The sequence below is a fragment of the Anser brachyrhynchus genome, assembly GCF_964034855.1.
Source record: "Anser brachyrhynchus genome assembly, chromosome: 5".
NCBI lineage: Eukaryota > Metazoa > Chordata > Aves > Anseriformes > Anatidae > Anser > Anser brachyrhynchus.
In genome coordinates, this window is record NC_137699.1 from 42,377,354 (window position 1) to 42,399,275 (window position 21,922).

At 39.7% G+C, this 21,922-nt stretch overlaps 1 protein-coding gene across 9 annotated transcripts in view; it reads left to right on the plus strand.

Moving 5' to 3' along the window:
- TTLL5 (tubulin tyrosine ligase like 5) overlaps nucleotides 1–21,922 on the plus strand; it is a 128,596-nt gene that overhangs the window by 33,420 nt on the left and 73,254 nt on the right. For 8 of the 9 annotated variants that reach the window (XR_013952252.1, XM_080595562.1, XM_080595561.1 and 5 more), the window contains 13 exons: nucleotides 88–169; nucleotides 1,630–1,691; nucleotides 2,478–2,569; nucleotides 5,296–5,337; nucleotides 7,457–7,570; nucleotides 7,938–8,029; nucleotides 8,652–8,714; nucleotides 9,586–9,624; nucleotides 10,600–10,745; nucleotides 11,756–12,041; nucleotides 16,234–16,354; nucleotides 18,004–18,150; nucleotides 20,762–20,862. Coding sequence is in view for 8 of the 9 variants with exons in the window: in XM_080595562.1 (XP_080451688.1) it covers nucleotides 88–169; nucleotides 1,630–1,691; nucleotides 2,478–2,569; nucleotides 5,296–5,337; nucleotides 7,457–7,570; nucleotides 7,938–8,029; nucleotides 8,652–8,714; nucleotides 9,586–9,624; nucleotides 10,600–10,745; nucleotides 11,756–12,041; nucleotides 16,234–16,354; nucleotides 18,004–18,150; nucleotides 20,762–20,862 (1,387 nt within the window). In the remaining variant the exon portion in view is untranslated. The remainder of the gene's footprint in view (nucleotides 1–87; nucleotides 170–1,629; nucleotides 1,692–2,477; nucleotides 2,570–5,295; nucleotides 5,338–7,456; nucleotides 7,571–7,937; nucleotides 8,030–8,651; nucleotides 8,715–9,585; nucleotides 9,625–10,599; nucleotides 10,746–11,755; nucleotides 12,042–16,233; nucleotides 16,355–18,003; nucleotides 18,151–20,761; nucleotides 20,863–21,922) is intronic. The other variant, XM_080595557.1, reaches the window with a different exon arrangement.

A 21,922-nucleotide genomic window follows, 5' to 3' on the forward strand; every position in this document is an offset into this window, starting at 1 on the left:
AATGACCTGATAGAGACTAATGTTGGACTTTACCTGGATGTTTAAAGGTGCTGGAAGGTAAATTTCCAATGTTTGCTGTGTTTTCAGAGCTGTATGGTTTTGATGTCCTTATTGATGATACTCTCAAGCCCTGGTTGCTGGAAGTGAACCTATCCCCATCATTGGCCTGGTAAGTGATCTCTAGGTTAATATGAGGCTGGAACTGTTGCTGGACATAGTTGTCCTTGAAACTTGTTGCCCCCATGTGAGGGCATGATTTCATGAGGCCTGCAGAGTATTTGTTCCACTGCTAAGAGCTGACAGGACAGTCCTTTGCTTTTCCCTTTGCAGAAATAAACTCATTGCAGCAAAAGGCTTTGAAAGAACCCAGTTGGGATTCCATTTTCTTTTTAATTATTTCTCCTCTACAGTCCATCATCATTGTTAACACTTCTTAATCTCCCATCATAGACAAATTTTGAAACTCTCCAGACTATTGTGTGGGGTTTCCATCTGCTTGGCTAAGTAGATGCTTTAAGGTTTAGGAGTCAAAGCAGTGTTCAGGCATTATGTGTGACTTGCGTATGCAGATATATTCTTGGGCTCAATTTTTTGATCTAGTACTCTTTAGTTAAAATCCATAACATGAATGCAGTCTTGGCCCTTACTCTGACCTTCAATACCCTAATAAAGCTTGGTATTTATTTTAGTAGATCTCCAGCCACGTAAGTAATATGCGTGTTCCTGGAATTAGCCATATCTGACACTCCTCTTGGGTTTGCCCCCCCCCCCATCTTTCTTTATCCTGCATAGAAATTTCTTCAACACACTGTTCATCACCCTTGTTTCCACAGTACCCGTTTGGTTTTCAGGTGCAACTGGAATGTTTATACAACATTTAATTAACGTGTTTGTTGGTCTGTGCTTATATATGTACATACTGGATTATTTGCATTCTTTACCACTTAAAACTCTCCAACTCATGCACACGTCCTTTGCTCTGCTTTGTTATGATTGCCAGCCTTTTTGTCCCAGTTGTTGGCATCTTGCACTGTGTAGTAGAAAATGGATGATTTCTCTGCTCCCAAGGAATCCAACTTTGCCTGTCTGACCTGAATTTTATTTATGTTTCTAGTGGAAAAATTATGGATGTGTTTTACCCGACCTCACTGTCTGATCTCTTCATATCTGTCACTTTCCCTAACCATTTATTCCCATTTATTAGAGTTAATCCATCTGTTTTCATGATTTTACATGGAAAAGGCATCAGTAATTATGTTTTTTAAGAATTCTAAGAATTATTTGAAAAACAGAAACCTTTCCTCTATTAAATGCAGTGTAGATACGTTCAGAGAATGTTTCTGGCCAAGCAGAGGTAAAACAAGGCTGTATGTTTCTGCATTAGGAGACAAAAGCTGTAAAAAAGTTATAAAATCAACAGATGCAATGTCTATAAACAGACATACACAAATCTGTTGCTGCTTGGTATTTACATATATGTGTGTGAATCACCTAGACTTCCTCCCATGTTGATTATGACAATGTTAAGGACCAATGCAAAGCAAATATGGATTTTTGGTTACTGGTATGTTCCTCTCATTTAATACCAGACAAATAATTCCTCTTGTTCTTTATTGCATGTGCGGATAGTGATGCTCCTTTGGACCTGAAGATCAAAGCTAGCATGCTCTCAGATATGTTCACCCTTGTAGGTGAGTGTAACAAAAAGCTCCTTGAATCTTTCCAACATTTGAAACTAATAAAAGGTATGATCATGAGCATATGTTAGAAAGCAGTTGTACATTAGGTTATTACATGAGTATAATAAAGGAGAATTCCAGTTAAGGAGGAAAATTGCATTTAGCACTGGGAAGTTTATGTCAACATTTCAGCTTCAGCCTGTAAATAATCTCATTGTTTGTGATTTTAGGTGGTATTGAGTCTATACTTTCTGTATTTTAAGACGCAGCTCTTTGTCTTAAGCAAGTAACTTCTGCTTAATCCTCAGAATCAGTGTTTGTGCACTTTGAGGTTGAACATGTGGGTTCTGTTTATGCTTTGTAGAAGTGGAGTCAAGATTGTGAAAGCTGCATGACTTTCTAGGGCACACCACCTTTTAGGCATCTGTAGTACATCTTGGTTCAGTTACTTGAGCAACTTGCTCCTAATGATAAAAAAAAAAAGAGATGGAATTGTCATCAAGTAGCCTGCACAGTTATTTGAGAAAAGGAGCCTATATCTATGCTGCTATACAGTTACCCATCTTACTGATTTAAGCACTTGCTTTTAGAGCAAGATCCAATTTTATTCCGAAAATGTGTTCCAAAAGTGTGCAAAGTTTGGAATTAAATGACACTGGACATAAAAAAGAAAGGCATCCTTTTTGGTCCTTGGGCAGGGACAAGAAGGCTATGTATAGATTAAGATCAGAAATGCTGGGTGTATGTTTCAGGACTTGCCTGTTTTATAAACTGTCATATGGCTCCTGATTCTCACAGGCTTTGTATGCCAGGATCCAGGCCAGCGGTCAGGCCGGGCCATTAATCATTCATCTGAATCTGGCAGGAGAAATCCATACCAGAAGCTGCAGGTAAGTGACTTCAACAAGCCAGAGCTGAAGAGGGATAGCAGGAAAGTAATTCACATTGAATTTGGCTCAAAGGTGAGAAACTCAGTGAGTGAGGGGCCTACAAGAAAGAGGCTCTTTGTCAGGGAGTGTAGTGATAGGACAAGGAGTAATGGTTTTAAACTAAAAGAGAGTGAATTCAGATTGGACATGAGGAAGAAATTCCTTACTCAGAGGGTGGTGAGGTACTGGCACAGGTTGCCCAGAGAAGCTGTGGATGCTCCATCCCTGGAAGTGTTCAACGCCAGGCTGGATGAGGCTTTGAGCAACCTGGTCTGGTGGGAGGTGTCCTGCTGCCCATGGCGGAGGGGTTGGAATTAGATGGTCTTTAAGGCCCTTTCCAACCCAAATCCTTCTATGATTCCGTGAGTGAGTGAGGTTATCTGGCTTTCCAGCAAAACTACAGAAAAGCCTCAGAGAATGCAGCTGAGCTATGAAAATGGCTGTTTAGGCATTTTCATTTTGTTGTGGACAACAAGCTTCCAGAAGCCTAGAGCTTTATGAACGTATTGAAGACCTCCTCCTAGGCAGGAAGAGCTTTTGCATTTGAAATTTAAAGCTTATTGCCCATATACTCCTGGAATCTCTCCCTTCCTTTCCCTTGGATCCTTGGACTGAGGCCTCATGTGGCTTGCTGTGACTGCACATTACCTTTTCTGCTGAGACAGCACTTTCGTAGCACTGTAATGCTCAAGGGCAGCTGTTCTCTATCTCCTTCTGGCTCCACTTGGATCCCATAAATAGCTGTGAGAGTGGAGCAACCACAAAAGGCAGGGAGATCCCCAATCTCCTTTGAAGTTTTAGATGAATATATATCTCACCAGGCAAGTAGACGAACAGAATATCTTGATGTTCTCTGCAGCTGATGTCATCCTGCGAGGAGCATACAGCATGGCTGTGTAACTCAAACTCAATTGGGAAAAGAAGTCGTCTTCATTCAGTGACAGAGTACCAATATACTGTCCACCTTTTGGTTAAGGGAAAACTTACAGAAATCACAAGACTTTGCTTCTTGTAAAACTTGGAACTTGGGAGATGTAAATAGTTGGTAGTGTGACATTTAAACACCTATAGATTGCCTGACTGAATTCAAAGCTTCTGAGGCTCGTTTTATAAATAGGGTTTCATGCAGATCCCCTTGACTTGAAGTCTTTTATCTGAAAAAAAAATGTAAAAGTCTCAGAGAATTGAACTAGAAGCACTGAATTTTAAGGAGGTTTTAAGCTTATTGATTTATTTTGCTTAAAAACTACAGATGTTTGTAAGGTCGGGATAGTTGAAACCTGCAAAGATTCACATGACAAGCAGTGGTTACAAGATAAGACTAAATTCTCTTTTGGGATGTTTGTCTACTTCACCTATGCTTACTGGGAATGGCCTTCTGTGATAGTTTTACATGACTGTTTTCTTAAGAATGTGATTGGGAATCCCATGGGTAAGTAGGTCTGTAGATCCTTCTGTGCTTCAAGAATGTTTTGACCTGCTTTTTGCTGAAAATGTTTTATTTCAGGTTTTGTTGAATCCTTGATATTTCTATACCTACTCTTGGTTGTGGCTACTTGGTTATTTTGACCTATTTTTAAAAACTCCTTCAAGATTTCTAAGTTTTAATTGTTTGCATAGTCCATCTTTAATCAGAGGAATAGCCACTTCCTGGGAAAGAAATCCTGATACCAGCATTCTGGGTCATGAGATCATTATGGTGACTTCTGCTGTCTTTCACCAGACCAGACTGCAAGTTCCTTGTGCAATTCCGTTGGTTTGACTCTCTGAGCATTTCTCCCCCTAGAGAGATGAACAATTTAGTGGCTTCCTTTGTAACTTGTTGATTTGGTCTGGAACTCTTTCAATTAATCATAAACAATGAAGGGACCTTGGCCTGATTTGTATAGACCAACTATAGAGACGAACTTGGCAGTAGTACAGCTAGAAAAGATAGATAGGTCTCCTGAGAATCCCTTCCTATGCCCTTGGGCACCAGAGAGGAGGAAGGCAGCCCAAATACCACTAAAGGCAAAAAGAACTGAAGCTCCTATGATAACGGTTTTCTTTCGAACATACTGCTGCTATTGACCTGGTCTTGCTTGTAGGCCTGATGCCAAAGGAATCCTTATTAAATAATACAGGGTACTTTTTGACATTCTGCTGATGTTTCTACACCTGTACTAGGTTGTTAAATAGCATCTTGTTTCTCCACAAGAACTGGAATGATGTGGAGACATTTAAATGAAATGGCTTCTGTCAGGATTCTTACTATTTTTTTTTCCCATCTGTTCTATGAACAATTCTACTTGGCAGCATCTGTTTCTTCTCAATACATAGCTAATAAATATTTTCCTCTAGGTAACTCTTATCTTACAAAAATATGAATTCTGGTCTTGAGGGTTGAGTTCATTCATCCATTCTGAAGAGCTCTTTTCTGAGTGCTTTTTCAATGCCTCTGCAGGATTTTCAAACAGTTGAGCACATCTGAGTTTAGCATTAGTGCTGTGTCTGTAATGGGGACAGGATACATTTGTGGTGGATTTGAGCAAGATCTGAAATGAGGTGATAGAATCTGTTGACTATTTCTCTGGACTTCAGTTATACCTGTTTGCTTTAGGGCACTCACCGTTCCTCTGCAGCTCAGGCAGGGATGATAGTGTTTTGAAGAACACGAGGTTTTTATTCCCTTTGTGTGTCTCTTGCAGCGTCCTATGTCTGCACAGTCCCAACCTGCAAGCACCAGACTGGTAAGTACTGGACTTGATTCAACTCCCTTCACCAAAATAAAGGATGTGTTTTCAAACATTACCTTGTGCACAACTGGTCCCAAAATATATTTTACAGCTAAGTTGCCTGGGTGAGAGGAAAAAAATAAGGTGGGGGAAAGGAGGGGAAGCCTAGAAAAGAGGAGATGGAGAGGTACTGGAATACATTCGGAGTACATTTCCCTGTTGTAGGAGCAAAGGCTGGAAAAGTATTTAGATCAGTACTAGCTGCTTAAAGAATAGAAGTATGCTGAGAGGCAAGATCAGCTGCGTCAAATCTGTCAAAGTATTTAAGCCTGCAGGTGTTTCTAGACTGCATTTTTAAGAAATTTGATAGAGATGTTTAAAGAAAGCTAGCTTTCTCTTCATCAGTTGATGAAGACAGTGGCAGCAGAGTGTTCTGGATTTTGTAGAATATTGAAAAGGAAAATATAAAAACAAAGAGCTGATATGAAAGCAGCAGCAAATATAAGGATTGTTGCATCAAACAGGAAGAGGGCAAGGAATTTTTGTCTATATACTACAGAGGATGGAATAAGTTTGGATGAAAAGGATAGCACAGGTGAATCTGTATTGCCAAAATTCAGGCTTCACAGTAAGTGAAGTAATTATTGTTATCTGAAAGAAACTACAAAAATTTGAGTGAACTGGGTCCAAATTGTTTGAAGGAGATTAGAAGAAAGATTTCTCACAGATAATGGAAAAACATAGAACTATCTTAGGTATAAGTCAGGCTGATCCACCTTTCTAGGTGTCAAATTTGGCACCCTCCTTGCAAGCCATATGGACAAATCAATGTTAGCATACAATTCTAAGCACCTGGCTGTGTGGGGACTTGGTAGGCATTATTTTGCTGCTGGGCTTCATGGGCTAGCACAATAGTGATGATTGATTCTAATTTTCTGCAGTTTCCCAGCAGGAAAGAAGGTAGCACAGATGGAATCATCTTGAGATCCTAATTCATTCTATGGGCTGCCATTTAGGTCATTCAGTATAAGTTTAGCTGAGGCTATGAGAAAAGATAAGACGAAGAAAAAGGTCTAACTGAATAATGAGGTTTCACAGAGAATAGGAAAGATCTTTGTGCCAACTGCTGTCAGTGATTAGTATAATGAGAATCATGATGTGGGAACCAACGATGCTCTCAGAATTTGGAGATAAATCAAAGTGGTTGGATTTATCTGTACTTTTAAAGATAAGCTGGGTCAAAGAGGAAGCAAGAATTTCATGAAGTTGGAGACATTTCTGTGCTATAGCCAGAGAGAGTCCTGCAGTAAAGGAGGAAGTGGAGGTTACTGAAGCAAAGTTGTTGAGCTGTGCTTTTGGCTTGGAGGAAAGTTTAGGAAGAAAGACTAAAATCCTTTCCACTTAAGGCCATCTACTGCATCATGCAAACCTGACTACTGATTTTTTTTTTCTTCTACAAATGCTTTTGTCTCCTACCCTCTCATCCAGAGGGTGCCCTCTTGTCTCATTTTGTCTTATTTTATTTAATAAGTTTCCATTAACAAAATGTTTCAGTTGGCACCTGCTACATCAGTTTTCTCTTTGAATTTTTCTCTGCCAACCACTGCAGCGTAACTCACTCTAGTGCAATGCCTCTTGCTGTTGTTGCTTTATCTGTAGATTCTGAATAGCGTGCAATTTCTAATGAAATAGAGACTGGAATTCAATTCCAATTCAAGTAGTCCTTACAAAAAACTAAAACCTGATGTTGCCATGAGTTTAGTTTTATATGAGCAGTATGGGATATTTCCCTGAGCTTTTCTGAAGTAAGGTTTCTGTCATGTTTTTCACTTCTTTCTAGGCTAAGAAGGCTCTCTAGTGCATTCTTTGTTTGGTTTCCTCTTAAGAGGAAATCTGAATTTTATATAAAAGCATGAAACCTTCTAAGATAAACTCTTTTAATGCATTTTTTTATTATTATAATTAGATAGATTAGATTCTTAAACAGCTGTAGTGCAGGAGCATGAATTCTGGCTGTAATATTCCAGAGTGTAGATTCTGCTGGAAATGGGGTCCTGAAGTTTCAATGTAACTTTGTTGTTTAACGTAAGTTGAGAGAGGAAGGGAAAGACTTGGATTCACATTGTCTCTGCAGCGTACCCGTCCTCTGTCTGCCAGTGATGCCGAAATGAAAAACTTGATGTCCTCAGGCAGGGAAAAAGCAACAGGAAGGCAAGGCAGCTCTGTGCTAGGTCTCTCCATGGAGGAGGTAAGTAGGTTATTAAATATCTTGTTTACCGTGACTTTCACTCAATATATGGGATCACTTGCTCAGCAAAGAGCAAGGGCACATGCCTGAAAAACATGACAAAAGTATAAAGGTTTTGGAACAGAACTACTGGGGTTTATTGCCTCTGCCCTCAGTCATGCCAACCATATATATGTGCTCCAGGCTATGTTGGACTCCATCAGAATTTAAATGCAAGATAAAATTGCCTAAAGATGTAATATGTACCGAGCTCACTCCCAGGACTGCAGTAACAGCATTCTTGTCCTCTGAAATTCAAGGATTTTTCTAGGGTTTGTTTTTCATTGTATCTATTTTGCTAGCTATTTTTTCCTCTTTTTATTCTAAGGTAAGAGTTCTTCGTCGAGTGAGAGAGGAGAATGAACGGAGAGGAGGTTTCATCCGGATATTCCCAACCCCAGTAACATGGGACCTTTATGGGTAAGAATCAGAGTCCTTTAGGATGGCTTAGTGTTACACTGACGCTCTGTATTGAGGAGTATTCTGTGTTAGGTACATGTAGATTAACAAGGTCAGCAGTTGTGAGCTTATTGAGGATTTTGGTAGAGTTTATTCTTAGTGCTGAGGATTCTTTTTTTCCCGATTCCGTGTTTTTAACTTCTACTTTGCTTAACTGCACCTTAGAGAAGGCTATTAAACATTGTTTTACAAGTACTGATACTGCTTTTCTGTCAGAATAAAAATGTCTTCACCATAAATAATCTATTGCTGCTATCTGCTTTTACATCCTGCAGCTGCATATACTGTGTACCTGTGTACTCTGTCATTGGGCCATAAACCCAATATAGGACTCATCCTGTGAGTGGTACTATACTTTTTTTTTTTTTTTCTTTCCAGTCTGTAATGTTTCTTCATGTCTCTTGCTTCTTCAGGAACTTCAGCTAATAATTGGTAGCTCTCCTAATGTTCTCTTTCTGTTATGGTACAGCATATTGTTTCGATAGACTTTCTGGGATGTTTTTTATCGATCACTTCTTTCTGTATTATGCTGCCTTTCAATATGTTGAACTCTATCTTGATACATCATTTATTCTTTTTTTAGATCGTTTTTAGAGTACAAGACATCAATGAACTACATGCTGGCCACGCGTCTGTTTCAGGACAGGTAGAAAGCTTTTGGATTTGGGAGGGAGGCAAAGGACACAAACACCATGAAAAGGATTGATTCATCACTCATCCAATGTTATAAACACCAGTCTGTCATTTACAAGGGTAGTAATAGTTGTACATCTCTTTTCTGGTGTGCCAGTGACTGTGGAGGTTTCCTGCATTTTGACATGACTCAGTTCTGAATCCAGGGGCAAAAAGGACAATGCATAAAAGGCATGGGAGTCACTGGTAGGAAAGATGACACTCCAGACATGTAAAACCTCCAAGCACCTAGGCTTCCCCATGAAAAGATGATATAGATGGTCCCTGCTTACCTTTTTGTCCAAATTTAAAGTCACATCAGAGCTTTCCCTCATGTGAAGTAAACATTGGAAATTTACTCCAGAGGTTTAGTATCCCCATTTCTTGACCTATGCGAGCGTTATTTGATGTCTCTTTCTCTGGGTTGTGCTTTGGTTCATGTGTCTAGTTGAACTTCCATTGAGAGTTGTATGCATTATCACTGTATGATTAGCATCCCTCCTCTTCCTCAGTTTTTCTTATCCTAGTTCTATAATAAGGTTACTACAGAATAAAGGTAAGGTTGGTCAGCACTGTAATTTTTTTTTTTTTACTGTGTGATTTCAGGGATGTTTCTAGAGGTTTAGCTCCAAGTGACATCATCTCCAATTTGAGTTAGACAGATGCAAGCATAAGTTGCAGAACATATGTTCAGAGTTCCTCTTTTAAAGCCTTTTTTCCTCCTTTAAGATAGGATTAAGAGGAAATTCTGTAAATTTGGCCATTCCACTTTATATATGAAGGACTTTTTCTTGCAGTCTATGATCAAGAATGGAAGGTAATTTTTCCCCTTTTTCCCTTTGTAGGGACAAGATGAAAGGAGACTTCATCACTGGAAGATCCCGGTAAATTCCTTTTAGAGAAATAATTTGAATTTTTAGGATTTATTCTAAATTTAGATTTCCACAACTGTGCCTTAAATCCTGGGTCTATTCTACCTGAAATCAATCAAAATTAGAAAAAGTTGTGTTGCTCCCACCTCTCACAACCAATTTTGTCAAGTAAACGGCAGTGAGCAGAGTGTCCCAGCATTTGGAAAGCTAAAGTTTTTGTTGGATTGGCCCTTACAATTGCCCCTCTTAGGTTTGCTACTCTGGCATTTCTGCTGCATTGATGAGCATTACACATGAGCTCTATCAAAAGATTATGTAATGCATGAGAATTTTTTACTTCATATACTCATATATTCACTTTGCTAGATCCAAAAGGTAAATGGAACAACAGAAATTTTCTGTGGATGTTCCCATCTGCATCATAAAGAACACTTTGCTGGATCTTTCTGCATTAGCAGAAAATTAGTGTTTGTTTCTCTTAAGGAATCTGGCAGGGCTTCTTCTTGGGTTTAGTCAGAACTTGTAGAAAGGTTCTCACTTTTCACCTACATTATGTTAAAATCCTTGTTTCTGACCTAACAGTGAAGAACAAGCTATCTACGTAAAAGGTTTTGCAGGCAGGATTGGAGTCCACGTGCTCTCTTCATACTCCTGTCCCTTATTTTGTATTCCTACTGTTCAGTTAAGTTTTCCTCAATAATTTTGCCTTGAGCTGCTGTATATTGGACAGATGCTGTTTAGTCCTTAAAGCATGAAAATAGATAGATGAGTTTGGGGGTTTTGAGAGCTGATGTTCTATGAAGTACTTGCAAGATGCACTTCAAACATTCGTAAGCTTTAAATGGAGCAAAGTTAGACTGATCATAACTTTTTTTTTTTCCCATGTCAAGAAAACTGTTTTTTGAGGAAACTCACTCTGAGTTTTTGTATCATCAGGGAGAGAAGTATAAAGAGTTTTTGAGGATCCCTCTCTATTATGCTTTCCAGAGATGGTCTTAATGGGAGGCTGGATATGAGGCTGGAAGCTGTAGACTCTCATGCTCTGTTTTATGAGAGAAAGCTGGTCTCACTGGAGTTACGGAAGCGCCGGCGATGTCATGGCAGGGCTAGAGCAGCACGGGCAAGATCGTCAGGTATGAATGACTAGAGAGTTAGATGAGCATCTAGTCAAAAACAATTAAGAGGGTGGTTAATTCATTTTTGTTTGTTTTGGTTTGTTTGTTTGTTTTGCCCAGAGAATTTGTGGATTCCTCATCCCTGGGAGTGTTTAAGGCCAGGCTGGATGGGGCTTTGAGCAACCTGGTCTCATGGAAGGTATCCCAGCCCATGACAGGGTTTGGAACTAGATGACTCCAACCCAAATAGTTCTATAATGCTAAGAATTCCATTCCCACCATTCACAACCCCACATATATGACTAAATGTAATCAATATTTTCTTGAACAGGGGCTCATAGCTGCATTTTGGGTACAATTATTTGTCAGTATGTATGTGCCTCTATAGTTCTCCAACTTTTCAGAGAAAAATGAAAACCTGGGACCTTCCAGGCTGCATTTGCTGCATTACAGTGACTCTAAGCTGTTGGAAGGAGAAATCCTTTTTATTTGAACCAATGTGGGAAAGACTTAAAAGGATACAGAAAGGAATGATCCTCATAAGTGGCTGTTCCTTAAGCCTTTATCTAAACTCTTTCCAGTAGCTACATGATACAACCTCTCCCATGGCAGTCAGTATGTTATACAGTTACTTTTGGTGCTATGTTATGTGATCTTTATTGGCACACATGAAAGCTTAGTTTTCTTAGCTTTGGTTTTCCTGACGCACAAAAATCCAAAAGGTGAACTTAAGGCCTGCCAAAGAACCAGGATGAAGCATAGGAAAATGCCTTTCTTTTATTTTTCGCTTGTAAAGTTAAGAACCTTGGTTTATCTCGTGAAATTCAGAAAATGGGATTCTCAGCTGTTTAATGTGCAAACAGAAAGCCAGCAAGAATAATAAACGGCAGCAATAGCTACCGTGATATTCTAAAATGGTAGTGGTCTTTCCTTCTAGCAGAAGAGTTGAGGAGTAAACCAAAGGTAATAGAGAGTCTCCCTGTCTACTTTTTTTTTAACCAGCAGAGTTGATTTCTTCTCTACTGCAGGGATGTCAGAACCGACAAAGCTGTCCCTCAGATCAGACACAGAAGGTGAGGAAGAAGAGGAGGCAGATGCAGATGAAGAGCTAGATGGAGCTATTGGCTCTCTTTCGGACACCCAGGTGAAAAGCAAGCCAAAGCTCTCTGACTTGGTGAAAACAACTTGCAAGGAGCGGTTGACAAAAAAACTTCATAAGAAAACTGGAGATGGAGGAGAGCCACTTCTTGAAAAAACAGATTCAAAATCTCAGTTTAACTTGCTGCAGATTCTTCAAAAGAATGGAAATTTAAGGTGAGAGATTTCTGCATATTGCCCTGAGTTTTGACTGGCAAATAATATCTGTTTAAAATATGGGGGATATAGACTTAGTGCCACATTACGAATGGGTGTGAGGAGATAAGAGGAGCCTAGAATAATGGGCCTGGGTTTTTCTCTGTGGACTGCCTAAGTAACTAATTGGAGGGAGATAGTTGCAGAGACTGACAGTTTACCTAAATGCCTGACCTGTTAGATCAGTGTAAAGCATAAGCTGTAGCTTCCATTGCTGTTCTTTAATCAGGTGATGTAAGCTGTTCTTCAGTCAACTTGGGCTTCTGAAATGCCGCTGTCTTAATGCAAGATGTCTGCTATTGAATTCTAAAATTTATCTTTTCATTCTCTGCATTTTTAAATAAATAGGTATAAATACATGTTAAGCCATTCAAGTAATGTTGGGAAGGAACACATCAGTGCCACATCTCCATAAAAATACAATTTTCTTATTTTTTTATGCTTATATTTTGTATGATGAAATTTTTTACCTCTAACAGCAGTTTCTGATGCTCAGGGTCAGCACCTCCTGAGAGCAAGACAAAAGGTCATTTGCGAGAAATAAGTTACTGAAATATTTTATTGCCTGCTGTTGAGCTTGACAGTGTGGAACTGAGCATGTTCCGATGCATGGCTCAGCTGCTTGAAAAAGGGTGATGCTGGAGGAGATTGTATAGAAGAATACCAGTCAGGATCCTGCTAAATGTTTAGAAGTTATCTTCCCCCTTAAATGCGGGTAGTAAAACTGCCTATTCGCAGATAGACATGAAGGACAAAAAGTGATCATACATATCTGTGTAGGAAGATTGTACATCTTCTACATAAGAAATACTGTTTTGCACAATAAGTGTCCAAAGATAGATAAAATAATTGTTGCTTGTTGCTGCCTTCTTTGTTTAGTTTCTGGGAGGATTTATGAATTATCACATGGATTTGGGGATTGTTTTGAGGTTTTCTTCTGGCAAGAACACTTGCTCTAATGACAGAAGATTCTGAAACCTGGTCTGAGGATGGACATAGCAATGCTGTCATCTACCTATATATAGAACTGACTCTTGCCAAGAACGTAAGCTCTGTCTGGTGTTCCTGGCAGAATCTTGCTCAGCACCCAGTGATGTTGGGATTCCCCCACAGAAGTGTGTAAGTCTTGCAGTGACTTCATGTTGCAGGATTGTGCTGGGCTTGGCCTCATCCAATCTGTCATTGATGAAAGCTTTGCTGCCGGGTCAACAGGCTGAGGAGCTGAAGTAATGACATTTTCATCCAAAAGAAACCAGGCCTGTTCCAGTCAGCTTTTTATAAATGGCAAGACTTCTCTCTCTCCTTCTAGCTGTCCTGGTGAAGCAGGTTCTCTGCCTTCCTTGCATTGGGCTTTATTGGTGGAGAGGTTGACAGTGGAATGAACCACAGAATCACAGAATGCTTTGGGTTGGGAGGAACCTTAAAGATATTCTAATTCCAACCTACCTGCCATGGGGGGAACCATGTTCCCCACTGTACCATTCCCAGGAAAGTTGAAAGTAAAGGGAGTTATTTGCTCTTGCAAATAACCTGAGACAGCCTCAAGTTTCAATATTCCACAGGCTGGAGGAGAGGCAGCATTTTAATTTACCTCAAAGACATTCTCCAGTTTCCTGTTTAGGGAGTCATAGAAGTGTCAGATAGAGGTAAAGAATTGTACTGCTGTTCTCAAGCTGATGGTGGAGGTCCTGAAGTCCTACCAGACTTGAACTCATGGTCATGAGGTGTTTGAGTTGCACCTAAAACAAGCTAGGAAGCCCTACAGAGCCCCCAGAAGAGAATCTTTTCTGATATATGCTGGCATGGTGATTAGAGTATTAGTCAGGGTTCAGGCTGTTCTCCTGATGTCACCTGGGAAGGGAAGGTAACTGTGGTGGCTAGCAGCATATAGAGCGTGGAGGTGTAATAAGGCCTGCGGTGTATTCTGGAGGTCACTGGAAGACACAAATTGTAACCAGGCAGTTATATCATGTTATTTCTTTTAGTTATTGCCACAGTTTTCCCAGTGGAGAGGATGTCAGTTACGTCAGTCTGAGACCTGTGAACTCATCATTTGCTTAGCCCCTCTTTGGGCTGGGCATAGTCTTCCAAAAGCATTAAAAGCTTATAATTAGGTAGAAGCGTGAGTATTTATAGTACATTTTAACTTCAATTCTTATTTCCCAACATATGTGAAATTGATGTGCATCGTTTGATGTGCAATTGATGCATTGATCTTTATAGTTACCAGTGTGTTGTATGATTTCTGTAGCACTGTAAAGGAGTGTTCCTGAAATTTACAGGCATATAAAATAGGAAGATTTAAGTTTCTGGGCTGATGCTTTAATGAAGTCTCAGGGACTTGTGTACATAGAGTTAAGAGGACCATATAAGTGTCTGAGAAGATTCCGAAGAAGCAGAGAACAAGTAGACAACAAATGGTGAGGTTCCTCAGGGATAGGTTTGAGACTGGTTTTAATAATCAGTTCAGGAAAGATGTAAAAGGTGGAAATCAACTAATGAAGTTTGCTGATGGAAAAGACTTGGGAGTTATACCATGAGAGAAAAGTAGTGGAATAAATATGGGAAGAACTGGATGACCTTGAGGACAGGAATAATATAACTAGGATGAAGTTCAGTAGCACAAAATATAAGGGCAAGCTCTTACAAGCTTGTAATTTACAGCAGAAATTGTACCGGCTGGATGTTCAAGTGAAAATGAATTATAAGGTAAAATACCTTCCATGCTTGTTGATCACAGGTTTGTGAAACCCTAGCTCATGCATGCATGAAAATACCGAATGTGGTCTAGGCTTTATTGCTTGAGATATTTCTGAGACTTCACGTACGGTGTACAGTTCCAAACCTCCACATGTTCATGGAGGGTGAATTGTGGCTGGAACAGGTGGAGAGGAGCTGCTAGTCTCATCGTGGTCAGGGTTCTTTGACTGACAATCTAATAGTTTATGCTAATAAAATGAAAACGATGTGATTGCTGTTAATAAATGCATTCCAGGTGGGAAACCCATCAGGGATAAAATTATTTAAGATATAGGGTAATGCTGAAAAAAGAGAAAGCAAATATAAATTGTCCGTGAATGCAGCTAGGCTGGGTAGTAAAAGAAGGTTCCTTATTATTAAAACAGTTCTGGAATAACATGCCAGGAAGGTAATGGGTTGAAAAATCTTATTTGTTTTAAGATGAAATGTGATAATTTTATAGAAAAGGTTATGTCAGAGCCTGAGACAGAAGGGGAATCTGTCACTGATGCTAAAGCCCATCTGCCTCTATGTTCTTATGAAAAGGGATGGAGAAAGTGTGCTTGACAATGCAAGGGACAGCTTGCAGTGACTGTAGAGGAATCTGTGATGAAGAGTAGGGAGTGGGAGAACAGAATGCTGGACAAGAGGGTTTCGGCCAAGATGACACTGAACAGAAATAGCCAAAGCTTTCAGCAATTTCTCTTGCAACAAATGAATATGTTAAAGTGACTACTATTGTGAGGGAATGAGAATCAATATGTTCCTTCCTGTCCTTCTCAATTCATGCTCACAGCTTCCCAATGTGCTCAGCCAGCTGCACAGCAGATTTACTGATGTTTTTTCTTCCTTCAGTGGTGCCTTGCTCAATGAATTTGGCCTGTGTTATTGGGCCAGCAGGGGAAGAGTTCACTTGCACAGATTTAATTCTGTCATTTCCAATGGGAATTGCAAGGCCTTTGTTACAACTCTGGCAGTGGTGTTATGCCCTTCGTTTAATTTATGGTCTGTTGTTGTGGTGTTCAAAATGCTTGTGTAGACAGAGGTCCAGGAGAGCCTTGAACTGGGTTTAAAAAGACACAGTTTTACTGATTTTTGTAATGTTGGCTTTTGGAGGAGAGTTGCTAAGGCTGTGAGAAGGCAAGGAGAGCACTCAGTTTTTAGAGGTGGTCTTAGAACTTAAAGGACATCTGCTGTCTGTTGTATCTCTTAGACTACGTCACCTATCTTGGTGAAGAAAATACTGGTAGGGTGAAAATACTGGTGGGGCGAAGTTGTTCTTCTGTTCTTGAGCTTCAACATTTTTGTACCTACAAGGTCTTTGCTGAATATACTCCGTAAGCTGTGCCTGACTGTTGTATTTCTTTCTGTTACTACTCTGAGGGTATCTGACTGTGTTTTTCTTGGTCCACAGCAAAGTGCAGGCTCGCAGGGCTTTCTCTGCCTATCTACAGCATGTTCAGTTGCGACTGATGAAGGAGGCTGGTGACCAGTTCCAGAATGCTGCCTGGGTTGCCAAAGAAGATGAGCAGATGGTAAGAAGCTTTGTGTTGGTCTAGAGAATCTGAAATCTACCCTGAGTTTTGAGGTTGGTTGGAAAAAATGAAGTCCAAAAGTACCTTGAGATTATTATACTTGCCTGTCTAGTTGCCAGTGCTGTATTTTTAACATAAAAACAAGGTAGGAATGCTGACTGACATCTGAGAAGTGACAGAGTAGACACTAGATGACTAGTGTGGTTGACACCTGAGCTGCTCAAATCTTTCAATGGTTCTACTTCACTGGATCTCCCAGCTCTGAGCTGAACTTGTTTTGAACTCTTCTGTCTGAGATTCTTTAAGATTATTTAGCAGCATCTGGTTCCTGCTGTGATTCGTTAAACAAACCACACATCCACTCAAATAGAACAGGTATCCAGTTAAGCTTTTTCTCTGATGGACTGTTTTTTTCTTCATGGGCATCTGCATTTAGGAGTGTTTTGTGTATTCTAGATAGAGAAGAAAAAGTAAGAAATGCTGAGAAGAGAAAATTACTGTCTAGCATAGATTTTTTTATTTTTTGTTTGTTTTTGCTTTAAAGCAATGTGATATATTTTTCTAGGAAATATTTTAAGATGCATATATTTGGTATATATGCATCTTAGAGTGCAGCAAGCCCAGATTCCCTTGTAAAACCTTCCTAAAAGAGCTTTGTACAACAGCCTCTTGAGTTTTCTGCAAATGCAAATGTGTTCTTGCTGAATGCATGTTTCAGGGAAACAGCCAGTGCAGTTCAGAGATAAAAGTGTGTGTCAGGAATAATCAGTCGACTCAGTGGAAAATGTTACCCCTGCTCCTTCCAAGTAGAAATTAAAACTGGCTTTTTGAGAGTCACTTTGTCTGCTGTGCTGTGAGGAATAATATTTAAAATAACAGATCAAACCAGCCTGGAGTAATGGCAGTGAGAGGCGAGCTGTGAAATCCAATAGTTTGGATGTGAGGCTGCTCATTTATGCATTTGCAGTGCTTCTAACCAAAAGAAAATCCAGAGGGGAGACAGAAAGGGTTCAAAACACCCACAGGATCTATCTTGCCTTAGGATCTGACATGCCATGAGTTTCCCCCACTGGAGGCTGCACACAGACGTGGAGCCTGCTTGGTTGGGGGACTGGAATTACACGGCTGTAGATGTAACCATCTGTTGCTGTGGAGAAGCTATGGTGATAATGTACATATATGAAAAGTGCTGAAATGGGGATACATTACCATAGTGGAAATACCTGACCAAGATTCCCTTCCCTGTGATAGTGCTCAGGGGGTTTTATGTCAGTGTATACACTTCATTACTGGCCTTCTTTAACACATTACAGGTTGTCTTTTGGAGATGTTCTCCAAAAGCACTGGACTTCACAGGTTATTCTATGTTGTTGCTGCTTTGTGCTTTTTTCAGACAAATGCTCATCAGGTGTTCTCAGTTCTGCCTCACCTCAGACAAGGCACAGCATCATTCCTCTCCACGGTCTTGGATTTATAGGCCTATGTTAAAAATGCACGTTACAGAAAGCTTTTGTCTGCCAGTTGTCAGCGCATTAGACACAGACAGTATGTTTTGTACTTGCCAATCAGGAGCTGATGTAGTCCCTTTGTTCTCTTTTCCCCACATCTCGCAGCTGCTCCATTTTTAACTCCGTCTTCCTTGCTTGCAGGAGCTTGTGGTACGCTTTCTGAAGCGAGCTGCCAGCAATCTTCAGCAGTCCTTGAGAGTGTTGCTCCCCAGCCGGCATTTGGGACTAAATGATCGTCGTCGTATCCTGGCTCACCAGCTGGGCAAGTTCATAATCTATTATAACAAGGTGATTAACTCTGGATTCTTCTTCTGATAGTTTACACCACTGAACTAAGGTAGGGCTAAGGTACTTAGTTCACTTCAGTGCCTTCAAGCTTTGCTGCTTTTGCAGTACCACAGTGGATCTTGTTGGCGTATGATATTCTAGAAGAAAAATAGTGGAGTATCCAGGGCTGCTAGACTCCAGCAGTTCCAACAGCGGTGTCTACTGTGGTTATTGCATATTAAGGGCCGGGAGATAGATATGAGTCACCCATTCATATATAACTGCCAAGTTATTAAGGAATTCTGAAGCTTAGGACCCCTTGGAAATGCCTTTGGTTTAAATGTATTATTTTTTAATCTAACTTGTGTAAGAAATTATTATGAGGCAGTTTACCATAGTGCTGTTAGTGATTTGATTTCTATTATCTTCTTCTAATGTATCTGCTGCTGGCTGCTGTCATAGTCAAGACAAAGTTGTTTTAAGGGCTCTGTTCTGTAATTTACACAGTCTGTTTGTAGTTAGGCATCTAGTAATGGCAGTTTATCTGTCCAAATTGTCAGATAGACAACAGCATTACTATGTTATATGTGTAGTCCAGTAATCATGTCCATAAAAGTTAAAAACAAAATAATAAAAATCAAAGAATGGGAATTTAACTGGCAGTTTGCTTTTTCGTTGGTTTGTCTTTAGTTCTAGAGTTTTGTAAGGCCCCTTCCCATTTCTTCCTGTTTTTATGATTCTTCTACAGAGATTAAATATATATTTCACATACTGTACATATATATATATATTTACCATTCATTTGGTATACTTAAGGAGTGCTAGCCATCTATAGCGTAGAGCTCTGTATGCTAAGTGACAAGGAGAAGTAAATCCCAACTTTAATAATTCTCACCTCTTTCATTTTTGAAGATGATGTTCTTAGCATAGTGGTCTCATGCTAATCCTTGTTTTGCAAATACAGCTTCCCCTTCCCCTTGCATTTCTTTGGTGTTAGAACAAGGGTAGTTTGAATTTTGCTTTCAGAGGCTGAGCCTCCGAGCTCCTACTTGTTAATAGAGGGTGTTCACTTGCAGTACCTTTTCAGAATTGACATCTAGTAACTTGATCTGTCAAAGCAAGGTTGGTATTGAACCAAATCTATTCCAGGAAGTGTCTTGTTGCCTAGTGTTCACTGGATTACTGTGTTAGGAGCAATTGCAAAACACTCAGGTGGCTCAGTGGTGAGTTAAGAATGCAACTGCTTTGGATATAATTTCCCAATCGAATTGTATTCAAACACTAGGATTTTCTGCCAACTCTCAAATAAATTCACAAAATAAAGCTGTGTAACTGGTAATAATACATCACTGCATAAACATTTTCTTTGTTAAAACGCTTGAAAACAGATCATTTGAGGTTTTAGGACATACTTGTTTAAGCTATTGAGAGACTCTTGGCTTATGAGGGGGTTTTTTGGTGTCTGATTTCAACATATAGAATTCTTTAACTGACTTGTAACTTTGCATTTAGCAAGGGACTCCTACTAGCTGTTCTGCATCTTCTGTATTGACACAGAAGAAAAAACACTGCCTCCAGCAAACTAAGTAAAACAAACTGCGTATTGTCAAGGCTTCTACTTCTACCGTAGACACGGTTCCCAGAGTGGCCTTTTCTCCCGATTCGTGAATTATCTTTCACAAGATATATCTGACCATTTTGTCCTGGGAAAGCTTGAAGTAGCAGTAAGAAGCAGTGAAGTTAAGGTTAAGTCTGGTCAACTAAAGCTTATATGTTGGTATTAGTATTTCAGATAGGTCTGTAGCCTGTTTTTTTATTATTTTTATTTTATTAACAGCAGTGTTTGTATACAACCTCTAGTGCCAACAAATTCTAGTTGTAACAACTAGTGTAAAATATAAGGGTCACTTATATCTGATAGCTTGCTCCCATTCTCAGAAAGGTTTATCATCTTTTATTACAGTATATTCTAGTGTATGTGTGTATTTGTCACAGGCTGTACTGTTTTACTGTATTTGCTTTTGCTATGCAGTATGTTATTTGTATGTAGATAAGACCTCAGCGATTTGCTGTATGACAAAAGAAATTAACTCAAGAGGAGAACTCTTAGTTTACAGCAGGGAATGTAGATGCCCTTTGCAACCTCCTTGATTTAGTTTCTCCCATTTAATTTTACATTTCTGTTCTCCTCTCCTCCTGAATATCTCCTTCTGGGACAGATGCTCAAATAAAAGCTATTGTGAGGAACTCTATTCGTGACAGAGACAGCAAAAGTAGAAAGAGGACCTAATATCTGCAAAGAATGATTTATTTCCCCTCCATCCTCTCTTATGTGCAAGCAAAGGATATATCTGAAGTAGAAGCACATATTTGTCAAACTTTCATATCTTCTCAGCAAGTCAACTCTAGTAAGTTATGTCAGGTAGATGAATGAGGTGTAGTGTATGTTTAGCCTGCTATCTCTGGGGCTCTCTACACACATAGTGAAATACACTTAAAATTTGTCACTTTGGAGTTGATGTTCTTCTTCTTAGATTCCGTGGAATTGCTTTTTGTCTTCTCTATGTGGCAGCTATGCTACAGTACCTAGAATAACTACACAGAGAGACTTACTAATACTGCTTATTCACAGGAAACAGAGCAGATGGTTCAGAAGCAATCAAAAAAGAAACAGGAAGAGGAGGAGGAGGGAGTGAATCCTGAAGGTTTTCAGAACTTTATTACCAGAGCAAGGTAGGAATGAGTTTTATTCCCTTTGGTAAAGGATCTCCCAACCCTGAAGATGATGGGATTGTGCCTCTAGATACCTTTACTGACATTAGCACCTTCTCCTGCTGAGGGACAGCAAACTTGTCTCTTCTGTTTTTTCCCTTCCAGCAACCAAATGCTTGTTGAGTCAGCATCTGGTGCATAGAGAAGGGCATACAATAGATGTTTTGACCATTAAGTAGATCCCCAAAGGACAACACTGCCCTGGTCTTAGTAAATTCTAACCTGATGCTGGTGAGCTATGGTCTACTTTCCAGTGATGCTGGAGCAAATGCAGAAGTATTTGCAAGGAGGAGACTAGAGCTAATGTTCAGATGACCTTGAACTGCTGTGGTGGAATGACTGTTGTGGCTCTGGCTCTCAAATTTCTGATCCCAGAAACAGATTTCATGCTTTCTGCCTCTCCTTCAGCAACCCTTCAGGACTACACCCTCTGAGATGAGGAAAAAAGGGAATTAAACTCCCTGTCATCATCCTAGCCTTTTACTTGGCTTGCTAAGTGAGTTCAGTGCAAGCAGTTACTTTAGCAAGAGAAAACGCCACGTTTTCTAACTTTGTACACTCAGAACTATCTGACTTTCGTACAAGAGTCTGCTGGGAAATGTATTTTGAAAACAGGTAATTGCTCTTCGTGCCCTTTGGTATTGTAGGAAAAACAATGGTGTTATAGCCCTCTGACTATGGAGAGGTTTGAAATGATTCAGTGAACCAGAATTACTTCCTCAAGTTTCTGATTCTTGAGCACAAAATCTGATTCCTTTTGACTCCTTTATTTGACCTATATATGATATGCTTATATTGGCAAGGACCAGTGTTACTATCTGGACAGCTAGAGTTCATCTGCCCTTTTAATGCATTTCAATCTTCTCTAATAAAGTTCACAGTCACTGCTTCCTTCTTTCTTACAATCAATTATGAAATTGTTCTTTGTTTTCCGCTCTTTGGAAATAGCATTCTTAGTGACTGATCTAAAGTGGGTGATAGCTGAGTCTTCTCAGCTACATTCAGGAGGCTTCACAACCTC